Source organism: Neofelis nebulosa, chromosome 8, assembly GCF_028018385.1.
Source record: "Neofelis nebulosa isolate mNeoNeb1 chromosome 8, mNeoNeb1.pri, whole genome shotgun sequence".
Taxonomy (NCBI): Eukaryota; Metazoa; Chordata; class Mammalia; order Carnivora; family Felidae; genus Neofelis; species Neofelis nebulosa.
This window is the reverse complement of record NC_080789.1, coordinates 59949789-59963141: the sequence shown is the minus strand read 5'-3', so window position 1 is coordinate 59963141 and position 13353 is coordinate 59949789. Positions and strand designations below refer to the sequence as shown.

Sequence of the window (13353 nt, the reverse complement as noted above, 5' to 3'; positions counted from 1 at the left end):
ATTTTTTTTCTGCAGAATTGATACAGAGGGTGAGGGGGAATATCAATAGAGAGCAGACATGAGAACAGATAGAATTTGTCTTCGGGCTCATGTGCTTTGCTTGTTATTTAGAGAACCAAAGAAGTCCATTACATGAAGGCTCTCATCTTACAGCTCTTTTCACTTCCGGCTGCACTTCCTCAACTACCTCATATCTAAGCATGAACATGGTAGTGAAAATTCTGTAACTTCCTCCTCTACTCTATACCTCAATGAACTCCTCACCTGATACTTTCTAAAATCCAGAAAGCAAGCACTATAAACATAATATCTTTCTCAGGAACACATCTTCACTGCTAGAGATTTAAAGATTCAATATTTGACATGAATTCCAAGTGTAGAACATCCTGAATATACATTTCAATTTCTGACCTAAGAATCTGCTCTAGCAATGAGAAGGTAAAATTTGGTTAAAATACTATATAAGAAAATGTGAGAAAAGATTAACAAAGGAAAGGAGGGGAGGGAAGGAGCTAACATTTTCTAAGTCTTAACAAGACACCTCAGATTTTATTTATTTATTTTAATATTTGAGAGAGAGACAGTGCAAGCAGGGGAGAGGCAGAGTGAAAGAGAAAGAAAATTCCAATCCCAAACAGGCTCCACACTGTCGGCACAGAGCCCAACACGGGGCTCAATCCCTTGAACTGTGAGATCAGGACCTGAGCTGAAACCAAAAGTTGGATGTCCAACCGACTGAGCCACCCAGGCACCCCCAACACCTCAGGTTTTATTAAGAACAGGAGGGACTTTTAGTGGCGCCTCACTGGCTCAGTCGGTACAACACGAGACTCTTGATCTTGGATTGTAAATTCAAGCCCCAGGTTGGGCGTACAGATTACTTAAAAAATAAAAAAAAATCTTAAAAAACAAAAAACAGGGCCTTTGCTAGTTTGCAAACATCACCACCAAATATCCCCCCATAAGATATCTCCCAATCTGACACCCTGGCTCATCCCCATCCCTATCTCCAAAATATACAGCATCAGCTATCAGGCCTGAAAAGTAATTCCATTATTCCAGTGAATACCTAAGAAAATGAACTGTCACATAATTATTAAACTTTATTTGAATTGAACTTATATCTATTTTTTTTGAACCTGTATGTATTTTCAAAAATAAAATGTTACTTATCGATGTTAGTCCAAGGAACACTATTACTCAAGTGTTAGCCTCTCAAGTATTAAAATACATCTTAAACATCCCTATATTGCTGCAACTCTCAAACCATGAGCTCAGACCACCTCCCAAAAGTAGTAATACACACCCCCCCACCCCACCCCCACACCAACCACCAAACCAACCCAAAAAACACCCCATACTTTTTTCTCCCATACAGATTCTGAAGGACAGATAGACTTGGATTCAGAAACTAAGCTCATGCTCACATTTCACCACAGGGAGAGTATCTGAGAGTGATCAGACAGATACTGCTCTCCTTAAAAATGCCAGGCCAATCGCTTCTCGGCCTTTTGGCTAAGATCAAGTGTAAAAATGCCAGGCCAGCTACTGGTCACCTCGAAATTAGACACAGGTACTGGTCACTCCCAAGTCAGACAGACTGATATACAATCAGATATGTGTTTGCAAGTGAATTTTTAAAATGAGGGGCACCTGGGTGGCTCAGTTGGTTTAAACATCCGGCTTTGGCTCAGATCATGATCTTGCGGTTAGAGCTCACATCGGGCTCTGTGCTGACAGCTCAGAGCATGGAGCCGGTTTCCAATTCTCATCTCCCTCTCTCTCTGCCCCTCCCCTGCTCGCACTCTGGCTCTCTCTCAAAAATAAATAAATGTTAAAAAAAAAATACAAAAAATTATTTACCTTGTGTACCATGAATGGAAAAAAAAATTTTTTTTTAAACTGACACTCAGAGAATGATCCCACCCCAACAACCTGGCTCGCACAAACAACTAAATGTATTTAAAATAAAACAGACTCAACAGAATCCAGCATTCCCTCCTTTTCCAGGCTGTGTTTATTCTTAGGGAAAATACTACAGGGGGACCACAAAGAGGCATAAAACTTGTTTTTTATCAAAGTCATCAGTTCTGACATGTTAGAAGAAGGAATGCAAAGAGGTAAGTGGGGGTGGGGTGTTAAGCTGGGGAGATAGCAAAGAGTAAGTTTTTTTCTTACTACAAACTTCCTTACCTCTAGTTCTTTAGGTATAAAATCAGGTAAGAAAAATAAAATGAAAAGGTATAAGATCCTTAGTGTTCTCAACCACGCACCCTAGGGAAATACAACCCTCTACCAGAAACTTCTCAAAGACCCAACTTACAGGAAACAGGGCAAAACACCAGCCATAAATGCTGACAAAACATCAAAATTTTCATCTTGCTTCCACAAATTTTTAAACTTTTTCTTCTTCGAGTGTTCAATTTATATTCCTAACACTTTTTATCCAATTTTTCCCTCACACACAGCTAGGTAAAAACATGTTTAAGGGTTAGAACATAGATGGGAGGGTAGAAGAAGAAACAGAGCAAAGAAAAACCTGACTCCTATTTCTCAAGTTAAAATTGGAATACATTTTCAAGAGCCCTGGGCAGGACAGAGAAAAATTCCATTCTGCCTCTTTGCTCTTCCAAATTCCTATAGCCAAGTGGCTCAACAGCAGTTGAATGGCACACATAATGACATCATTGATTGGAACTATAATAGAAGAGAGTGAGAAGAGCGGGTGGTGGGGGGGAGTGGGAAGGGAGGGAGGTGAAGATGTATTTGTGTTACAGACAAAAGACAAGTTCTGTTCCTCAGCAGGGACAAATGAAGAACCAGATGAGGGGATAAACTGAGGTCAGAGAGTTTTCCCTATTGTTTCCTCTTTAAACAGCTCCTTCACCACTCCCTCAACGTTTGTTCCAATGGGCGGGTGGAGAAACAGCAGTTTTTATCTTAGAGAAGAGGCAGGGAAAAAAATGGCCAAATATTCATTTTCAAATTATTATTAATTAGAAGAAGATTTTAAGGACTGGTTAAATTTTAATTGGGCCCCAAAATGCTCCTAAGAAATGCCGAAAACTAACTATGTGGGGTTCATCTTAGCTCTTCCTGAAATTCATCCTGACAGCCACTCTCAAGTGCTATCTGTACCATATATAAAAAACCCATACAAATCTTTTCTTGTGGGTTAATGTAAACTCAAAATAATGTAGTTTTTCAAGTGGAAGAAGCATTTTTGGGAAAACGCCAATCCAGGATGAGGTGTGCGATGTTCCCCCCCAAACCCCTGCTCAATGAAATACAATGTCTAAGTAGATCTACAATTAAGTTCTTCCCATCTACAATCCTACTATATGCATTCTTCTTGGTCTCAAGGGGCCCCATGAGAAAGGCTAATAGAGAATTAAGTAGTGTACTTGGCCTAGGTACTGCTATTTGAGTACATATGGATGGAAAAGAATCCAAACCCACTTAGCAGGCTACTTTTCCAACTTATCTTGGGATCTAAATCTTCTACCACTATGCTTTTAAAAAATATTCTACCAAATTCCTCACCATAGCTTATGGTTCTTCAGGTTCTTATAGTACCATGTTGGCGATGTCCTATGCGTGGCCCCACAGTTCTTCCTTTGGAAAAGGTTTGTATACATATACCTAAACTCTAACAATTTATAGACTCTCTGAGAAAGCTGATGACTATGACTAAATCCATAGTGTGAACTTCCTTCTCTCCACATCCCTCTATACCAAAACCGAATGCTGAAGGGGAAGAACAAACATTTCTTCATTTATTTTCAGGTGGTGGAAGGGAATATAAACAGAATCAAATAGGCCTTCCAGAAGAGACTGAATGGAAACCAACCCACCATCATTTAGCCACAGTGAAATCTGTATGCTAGGAGACACTGATGCTCTCCTATGCCTGGAACTGACTCTTTGTCCCAGCTGCTTCTCTGATAGCTCAACAGATTTCAGTGACAAGATCCTCAAAAAACTAAGTCCAGTATCTCTCTCACTCTGATGTGGTTCATCCCCAAGCAATGGTGAGCAAAAACATGTAATTACATGAAAAGTTCATGAAACTAATCACTGCCTAACAATCTTCTAACTACCAGCCTCAACAACAAGACAATGATCAATGGAGGGATATTTAATTTTTTAACATTTTATATTCGGACACTGTATAATAACACAGACCATAACCATCAGGGAAGAAAACTGGCAAAAATCACAACACAGGAAAAGCAGACTTTAGGGTATACAGGCCTCAAGATAACTCATTAGGACAGTGACCTTAACACAAGCTACAAAGTAGGGAAATCTCAGTAAAATGCCAGCACAGAAATAAGGAAGATATACTAAGGTCAATAGGGATAAAAGATGCCTATAGTTTCTACTACTAATTAAGAACCAAGAAGCAGTAACACATGCCCCTCACATGTGGGGGAGAAGAGTATAAACTACATTTCAGTTTTCTGCTTAGTGCCTGAGTTTGGGTTTTGTTTTAATACTTACTGAGCTGGATGTTCTATAACTTCCTAAAGTATCAAGTTTTACTTCCCCCAAATATGCCAACGTTTGGGGAGAAAAAATGAAAACAAAACAATCCAAATTAGCTACATCATTTAACACCATAACTCTAAGCCCAGAGTTTTGATAAAACTAACGTCCTATGACCATCACCTATTAACTGAGCTGGCTTCCCATCTATTCCCTCTATCTATCTCTCGCTCCTTTCAAAGATGAGTTTCTTACATGCCAAGCCGAGTCCTGTCCTTCACCAATAGGACTAACCCAAACACTACTCCTCTTAGGAGACATGGAAAACTGACAGAGAGAGGGGGGAGAAAACAACAATAACAACAACAACACCCAGTGTAGCACAAGACTGAAAACCTAGCTGGTGATCAATCAGAACCAACCAGGCAGAGGTTATTTTATCTGGGTTTTGTTTTGTTTGAGGGGGTGGGAGGTTTCTCAGCCCATAGTCACCATGAGGCTTATATGAGAAAAGGCATGCCATTCTATCCTCAAATAGTCCAAAGAGTTGGAGGGGACAATTTACAGCCTCTTGTGTAAAAAATGTCTATAAATGCCAGTGCCATTCTTTGCCCTGTCACTTCCCATTATCCTAAACCAACAGGATTCTATTCACTGAGACTTGAGCTGGAAACATGAACGGACAGGCCTTTCTTGGGCAGGGGGAAAGGAGGAAGATGATTGGGGCGGGGGGCGGGGGGGTGAGGAGGGAAGCCAGATTTCTTTAAGTTTCTGTGTACTGCCTAACATGTAAAGTATACTAGTGGAGATGAAAGCTGAAATACACGAGCAGTCATGCAAAAGTCAGCCTAAGAAGAATAGCAGAGATTTAGTTTCCTCAAATGTGTAACATGCTCAAGATATAAATCTAAAATATAAAGAAAAAATGATCGAATTGTGACAGTTAAAAAAAAAAAAAATCAGTCATAAACACTATTGACCCATGGCTCACTTCCTCTCACACGCTTTCTCTTTATCATATACACTGGTCTATAGAGGAATCTACTGAAGAGAAACCAGCAAGCAATCTGGGATTTAAGCTGGATCAAGCAAACACAAACCCCATGCAATGGAGATAACAGGAGGGGGGTTTCTCATTGCCTTTTTCAGAATACTAGGATGAAGAAGAGAAATCTCTACACTACCCGCTAACTTCCACTATTTGCATTTTACCTAAATGAATGAGATCTGTGCCTAGAGAATTATAAAACTTGAAAGACAGATGACCAAATTATATTAGAGGAGGCTATACTGGAACCCAGGACCCCAGAGTATGCTGATCTGGCTGTTCCATAAATACAAACTTAATCAGGTCACTAACCTTGGCCAACCAAATACTAAGTAGCAAATCATCTCTGGTGATAGAGAACAGTTAAGCACAAGATTCTGAACCAAACAACTCTCACTGAGAATGCAGCCAGTTGCAATTTGAGGATCTGGATCTAGAACAACTAAGTTCTGGGGGAAAAGTTACTTGAAAAAAAGAACACTTAGTCCTTCTTATCTCTTACTACTCCCTCTCCTCCAATTTCTCTCCTTCCACATTCACTCTGAGGTTGCATATATATATTTTAATGTTTATTTTGAGAGAGTGCACTCATTGCATATGTGCATGCAGGAGGGGCAGAGAGAGAAGAATCCCAAGCAGGCTCCACAAAGTCAGCACAGAGCCTGACATGGGCTCAATGAAATCATGAAATCATGACCTGAGTGGTTATTAAGAATCTGTAACTGAACCAACTGAGCCACGTGGAGCCCCTAAAACTGCTTATCTTCTATAGGCACTAAAAAATTCTGGGCTACAGAGACAGTGGTCCAAGTATGTAGTCTGATAAAGAATTTTCGGGGCGCCTGGGTGGCGCAGTCAGTTAAGCGTCCAACTTCAGCCAGGTCACGATCTCGCGGTCCGTGAGTTCGAGCCCCGCGTCAGGCTCTGGGCTGATGGCTCGGAGCCTGGAGCCTGTTTCCGATTCTGTGTCTCCCTCTCTCTCTGCCCCTCCCCCATTCATGCTCTGTCTCTCTCTGTCCCAAAAATAAAAATAAAAAAACGTTGAAAAAAAAAAATTAAAAAAAAAGAATTTCCATAATACTTCCAAGTGTGAAAACTGTGTGAGATATAAGGTAGGCTTGAACTGTCCAATATACATGTAGCTATTTAAATTTAATTAAAATTTTCAGTTTCCAGGCACCCCTAAAAATTTTAGGAAAGCTCTCTCTGACCAAGAGATCAAGAGTCACATGCTCTACTGAGTGAGCCAGCCAGGTGGCCCAAATGAATTAGAAATTTAAAAAACCTTGGGCACCTGGGTGGCTCAGTTAAGCATCCAACTTGATCTCAGCTCAGGTTACAATCTCATAGTTTGTGGGTTCAAGCCCCACGTCAAGCTCTGTGCTGACAGTGCGGAACCTACTTGGGACTCTCTTTCTCTCTCTCTCTCCACCCTTCCACCACTCACACTATCTCTCTGTCTCTCTAAAAATAAATTAATTAATTAAATTAAAATTTTTTGACTAGTATTTTGCTACAGAATTTGAGAAAACTACTCTAGAACACATGTATGACAATGAACGTTACCTGAAAACGGAACTCATAAAGTGAGAGTTTTACCAATTACCATTATCTGATTATAACCCTTCAAAGATTAATTTTTTAAATTATTTTTTTAAGTTTATTTATTTTGTTTTAGTAATCCCTACACCCAGCCTGGGGCTGGAACTCACAACCTCAAGAGTTGCACACTTTGGGCAAGATTGCCCGACTCTTGACTTCAGCTCGGGTTATGATCTTGTGGTTCGTGAGATGGAGCCCCACGTCAGGCTCTGCACTGATATCCCGGAGCCTGCTTGGGATTCTCTCCTATTCTCCTCTCTCTGCCTCTCCCCTGCACACACATGTGTGGACTCTCTCCCTCTCAAAACAAACATACGTTTAAAAAAAAAAAAAAGAGTCGCATGCTAGCCAGGTGCCCCAACTCTTCAGAGATTTAAAATAGGAACTGAAATCTTATCAGTGATGAACTAAAACACAAAAGTTAATTACCTCAATTAAAGTCATAAAAGCCAGGTGGCCAACAGAACTAAGAAAACAAACATTTATTAAAGATCAAAGTGTCACTACTTTAGATAATTTCATATACGCATTTCCCCTTCACAAACAGTGTTAGGTAGTTTTACTAGTGTTACTAGTTTACTAGTGTTACTCCCGGTTTTACAGAAGTTTAGTAATTTGCTCAAAGTCACAAAGTTAAAAAATGTATTTATTCATGCTTTAGCTTCTTCCTATGGGCTAAAAATGAAAGCAAGTCAAATATGGAGAAAGATTCTAGGTAAGTGAAGTGAAAAGGCCGATATCCCTGTAATGAAATACTATGAAAATAACTCACGTGGGCAGTATAAAGTGAGGGGCAAACTCCTCTCAGGAATGTACCCAAATGAGCTACATAGCTGGAGATAGTATGTTCAATTTTGTTAATTTTAATGGAACACACAATTCTCTACAGTGAAGTTACTGCTGAGATTTCTTCCAGGAACCACTTTGCTTGGAAGCTTGTAACTTTTGAGATATTCTCTTTGCATACAAGTTCCATTTATTACACTGATTCCAATACGATTCTCAGACACCTAGTCTTCATATACAAAAGGAGACAGATGAGAACTGAGGCCACAGATCCAAGCACCCTTCCCCTTGGCTATCGAGCAAAACACAAAAGACTTGGTTTGTTATAATTTTTCCCAATTAAGCTACATGTGGTTTAAGAATCACATACTCTGCCTACTCTCAACTCCTTTTTTTTTTTTTTTTAATTTGAAATAGGGGCACATGGGTGGCTCAGTCAGTTAAGCAGCAGACTCTTGATTTCAGCTCAGGTCATGATCTCATAGTTCTTGTGAGTTTGAGCCCCACAATGGGCTCTGTGCTAATAGCACGGGCCCTGCTTGGGATCCTCTGTCTCTCTGCCTCTCTCAAAAATAAGTATTTAAAAACATAATAAAAAAATAAATTAAAATTTCACATAAACTAGTAAATACCCCTACTGAACACCTATGGTCTCAGCATCAAGCTGGGCACAAAGACCTGATGTTATGCTTCTGGTAAACATAAAAAATGTAACCTAAAAGGAAGGAAAATGGAGCACACTTTTGTCTGAGAAGCCCCACTGAGTCACAAGTGTTTACTTTTTAGTGCTCAATTTTTCTCCCGAGCAAAAATGTAACAACCACTGTCAGTATTTTCCAATAGATTTTCAGAGAGTTAAATGTTTCCATACTCAAGTAAGAAATGACTTTTTTTTAGGTTTATTTATGTAATCTCTACCCTCAACATGGGGCTCAAACTCACAACTCCGAGATTAAGAGTCGCATGCTCTTCCAACTGAGCCAGAAGGCGCCCCAGTGACTTTTTCTTTTGACAGTTCTTCTGGTTTGAAGTAGTCTTCCTTAATCCTGTCCCCATTTCAACAACCAAGAAACATGCTTTCATTCTCACAGAGCAAAGATTAAGAGACTACCTGCTCTAGGCAAAGGGGAATCCTCAGCATTTTCGCCAATGTGCCTGGCAAAACTCCAAATACAACAATGCCCTGTAGAACTGATTGCACCACACAGCAGGTGTTATCTTGCTTAATAAACTCAATAGTGTCTGTTAGCAGAGGAGCAGAAAGAATGAAATAATTTTCTCGTTTTTGTTCCAGGAAACCTTCAAATTTTGTTTCTAGGTACCTTTGACCTAAAGACAGGACTGTCATCTCCTGTTTCCATTATAACTATATCAGAAGTTACAGCAGATGTAGCAGATTTTCTTTTTTTTTTTTTTTTTTTCAACGTTTTTTATTTATTTTTGGGACAGAGAGAGACAGAGCATGAACGGGGGAGGGGCAGAGAGAGAGGGAGACACAGAATCGGAAACAGGCTCCAGGCTCCGAGCCATCAGCCCAGAGCCTGACGCGGGGCTCGAACTCACGGACCGCGAGATCGTGACCTGGCTGAAGTCGGACGCGTAACCGACTGCACCACCCAGGCGCCCCAGATGTAGCAGATTTTCAACATCATTGAATTCAACATCCTAACCAAGAGAAATGCAGACCATGTTCTAACTGCCTGAGTGAAAACTATGAAAAAAATCTGCAGGGGAAAAAAAAAAATTCGCTATGTGAAATAATTCCTGTAATGCAATCAAAAGTCAGTGAGAGGAGGCCCCTGGGTGGCTCAGTCAGTTAAGCATCCGACCTCAGCTCAGGACATGATCTTATGTTCAATGATCGTGAGTTCAAGCCCTGTGTCAAGCCCTGCACTAACAGCTCAGAGCCTGGAGCCTGCTTCAGATTGTGTCTCCTTCTCTCTCTGTCTCTCCCCGCTCATGCTGTCTCTCTCAAAAATAAACAAACGTTAAAATATAAAAAAGTCGGGGCGCCTGGGTGGCTCAGTTGGTTGAGCGTCCGACTTCAGCTCAGGTCATGATCTCGCGGTCCATGAGTTTGAGCCCCGCGTCGGGCTCTGTGCTGACTGCTCAGAGCCTGGAGCCTGTTTCGGATTCTGTGTCTCCCTCTCTCTCTGCCCCTCCCCCGTTCATGCTCTGTCTCTCTCTGTCTCAAAAATAAATAAACGTTAAAAAAAATTTAAAAAAATAAAAAATAAAAAAGTCAGTGAGAAGAGGTGATAGTCAAAAGACTTCATGAAATGAAGTGCTGAATAGCTTGCTATATTCTCAGGACAGTCATTTCCAGTCTATGTAGCCCCCAAGCTGTTCTAAGGTGGCAAAAACAGTACTTTACCTTTCTGGAGATTGAAGAGACATTCAAACCAAATCTTTGAGCTCTTTCCTTTAGTTTATCAAGGTTAACCTATAAAAAAAAGGCAAAGGGAGAACCCATATTTAAAAAAATCAAAACAGAAAATACAAAAAGCAGAAATTATAGTCCAAAGCTAAGAGTTCAATTAAACCTACGATATCAAAGATACTCTATATGTGCCAAATCAGGAAACTAAGCAGCACCCATCCATGCCATTAATTATTAAAAGGCCTTTTCTGGAATGAAGTCAAAGATTCAGCCCAGCCTCCTTCGTTCATCAAAGGTGGCAAGAGCCTAAAGAGGGTTTAAAATCAAAGTAGGCCAAACATTCCTTGAAGGAGCAAACAAATATCTAAATAATCACCTCCAAACAAGTCTATTATTCACAGTTCAAAAATCATTAATTCCTATACATAGCCTTTGCAATAGTTCTTAACTCTATACCCAACTCTCATTACTTCAGAAACCAAATCTACCACCAATACCCAATTCAATTCTCTTCCTTTTTCTTGGAAGCCTTGATATACAAAACTTACTATCATAAGGATATGTGGGACATTTCATTACTACTACTACTACTACTACTACTGCAACTACTGGTACTACTACATTTCAGCTTCACTTATGATACAACACTGTAATCCCAAACAGGATTTCATAAAGTCAAACATCATCCACCCAAAGCATTTGTTTTCATTTTCTAAATATGCCACCTAATCACAATGGTCCAGACATATTCTAGTATTCCTTATTTTACGATTTTATATTTAATAGGTAGTGTTGAAAAATACCAGTATCTACCAACAGAACTCTTAAGTTGCTTCCACAGATTCACTTGTGGTAACTAAGAATCAGACATTGTCCAAAGCCACTGGATAAGGCCTAAAACTACAGTATCATAAAACAAAGAATTATATGGATTGTCCTGTAGCTAACAAAATCTATTCATTTTTTCAAGAAGAATGATACGAAGGAAGATGTCTATAGTGACTCTGAAGATATGGCATTTTCCTGACCTCTAAGTACTCAATTCATTTTATTTAGAACATAAAACACTATATTGAAAACAAACAGTCACCAAACTCATATGATCTGAGAGTCCTATGATCTGGGGAGAAGTTGTTTCTAACTTTAAAACTAGAGTTGAGATTTCTCTCTCAAGGTATAAAAAAAAGATGTCTTACCATAGGCTTGGCATCAGAAGACAGGCCTAAAGAAGAAAATAAGAAAGTTTTATTTAACATTTTAATTCTTTTTGGGGCGCCTGGGTGGCGCAGTCGGTTAAGCGTCCGACTTCAGCCAGGTCACGATCTCGCGGTCTGTGAGTTCGAGCCCCGCGTCAGGCTCTGGGCTGATGGCTCGGAGCCTGGAGCCTGTTTCCGATTCTGTGTCTCCCTCTCTCTCTGCCCCTCCCCCATTCATGCTCTGTCTCTCTCTGTCCCAAAAATAAATAAAAAACGTTGAAAAAAATTTAAAAAAAAAAAAAAAAAAAGAAAAAAAAAATTCTTTTTAATGTTTATTTTTGAGAAAGAGAGACAAAGCAAGTGCAGTGGAGGAACACAGAGAGGGGGAGACAGAATCCCAAGCAGGCTCCGTACTGTCAGCACAAAGCCCAACAGAGAGATCATGACCTGAGCCAAAGTCAGATGTTTAACTGACTGAACCACCCAAGCGCCCTGGTAGAGCCACTTTAGAAAACAATTTGGCAGTTACTCAAAAAGTTAAACAGAGAATGTACCGTATGACCCAATAATCCCACTTCTCACTATACACCCAAGAGAAACGAAACATACATCCACACCAAAACTTATATATGAATGTTCACAGCAGCATGAGCTATAGCAGCCAAAAGTAAAAACAACCCAAATGTCCATTAGCTGATGAATGGATAAAATGTGGCATATGCATACAATGGATAATTATCCAACATTAAAAAGAAAGGAAGTACTGATGCATTCTACAATATGGATGAACCCTGAATACATTATGCTAAGAAGCCAGTCACAAAAAACTATGAATTGTACAATTCTATTTATATGAAGGCAAATTTATATGCACAGAAAAAAATGAGTGGTTGTTTGGGTAGGGGAGGTGGGAGGGAATGGGAAACAATTGCTAATAAGTACAGGGTTTCTTTTTGGGGAGATGAACATGTAAAATTAGACTGTGGTGATGATTGCACAATGCTGTGAATATATTTTTTAAAAAACCATTGAATTATATACTTTAAATGGATAAGCTATATGGAATATGAATTATATTTCAATAAAGCTGTTAAAAAAAAGAAAGACGGGCACGTGGGTGGCTCAGTTGGTTAAGCGTCTGATTTCGGCTCAGGTCACGATCTCATTGCTTGTGAGTTCAAGCCCTACATCAGGCTCTCTGCTGTCAGCACAGAGTCTGCTTTGGATCCTCTGTCTCATTCTTGCTCTGCCTCTCCCCCGCTCATGCTCTCCCTCTCAAAAATAAACATTAAAAAATAAACAAACAAATAAAACAAAACATGTAGTGATAGTGGCTAGAATTTTGCTAGTCTTTTTAAAAAGCACACCAGGGGCGCCTGGGTGGCGCAGTCGGTTAAGCGTCCGACTTCAACCAGGTCACGATCTCGCGGTCCGTGAGTTCGAGCCCCGCGTCAGGCTCTGGGTTGATGGCTCGGAGCCTGGAGCCTGTTTCCGATTCTGTGTCTCCCTCTCTCTCTGCCCCTTCCCCGTTCATGCTCTGTCTCTCTCTGTCCCAAAAATAAATAAAAAACGTTGAAAAAAAAAAAAAAAAATTTAAAAAAAAAATAAAATAAAATAAAAAGCACACCAAAACACTAGATCTTTGGAGGACTAGATCCACCAAAACACTAGATCTTTGTGTTTTCTTAACACACTTTAAACTGACAGATCACTAGGAAGACTAAATCAGATTAAGATATTACATTTAAAATTTAAGTCTCTAGAATGTGGACTTTATTCTTTTTGAAAGTAACTTTTTCCTGGGGCACCTGGGTGGTTAAGTAGGTTAAGTGTCTGACTCTTGCTTTCGGTTC

At 39.9% G+C, this 13353-nt stretch overlaps 1 protein-coding gene and 1 long non-coding RNA gene across 3 annotated transcripts in view; one reads left to right on the top strand and one right to left on the bottom strand.

Moving 5' to 3' along the window:
• Nucleotides 1-13353, bottom strand: part of SARNP (SAP domain containing ribonucleoprotein) — a 56615-nt gene that overhangs the window by 22194 nt on the left and 21068 nt on the right. For both annotated transcript variants that reach the window (XR_009265621.1, XM_058742449.1), the window contains exons 8-9: nucleotides 11501-11526; nucleotides 10299-10367 (exon numbers count right to left, since the gene is read on the bottom strand). Coding sequence is in view for 1 of the 2 variants with exons in the window: in XM_058742449.1 (XP_058598432.1) it covers nucleotides 10299-10367; nucleotides 11501-11526 (95 nt within the window). In the remaining variant the exon portion in view is untranslated. The remainder of the gene's footprint in view (nucleotides 1-10298; nucleotides 10368-11500; nucleotides 11527-13353) is intronic.
• On the top strand, nucleotides 2756-5162 carry LOC131519420 (uncharacterized). Its single transcript, XR_009265622.1, has 3 exons — nucleotides 2756-2841; nucleotides 3564-3626; nucleotides 3787-5162. It is a non-coding gene; the product is annotated as an uncharacterized LOC131519420 (long non-coding RNA).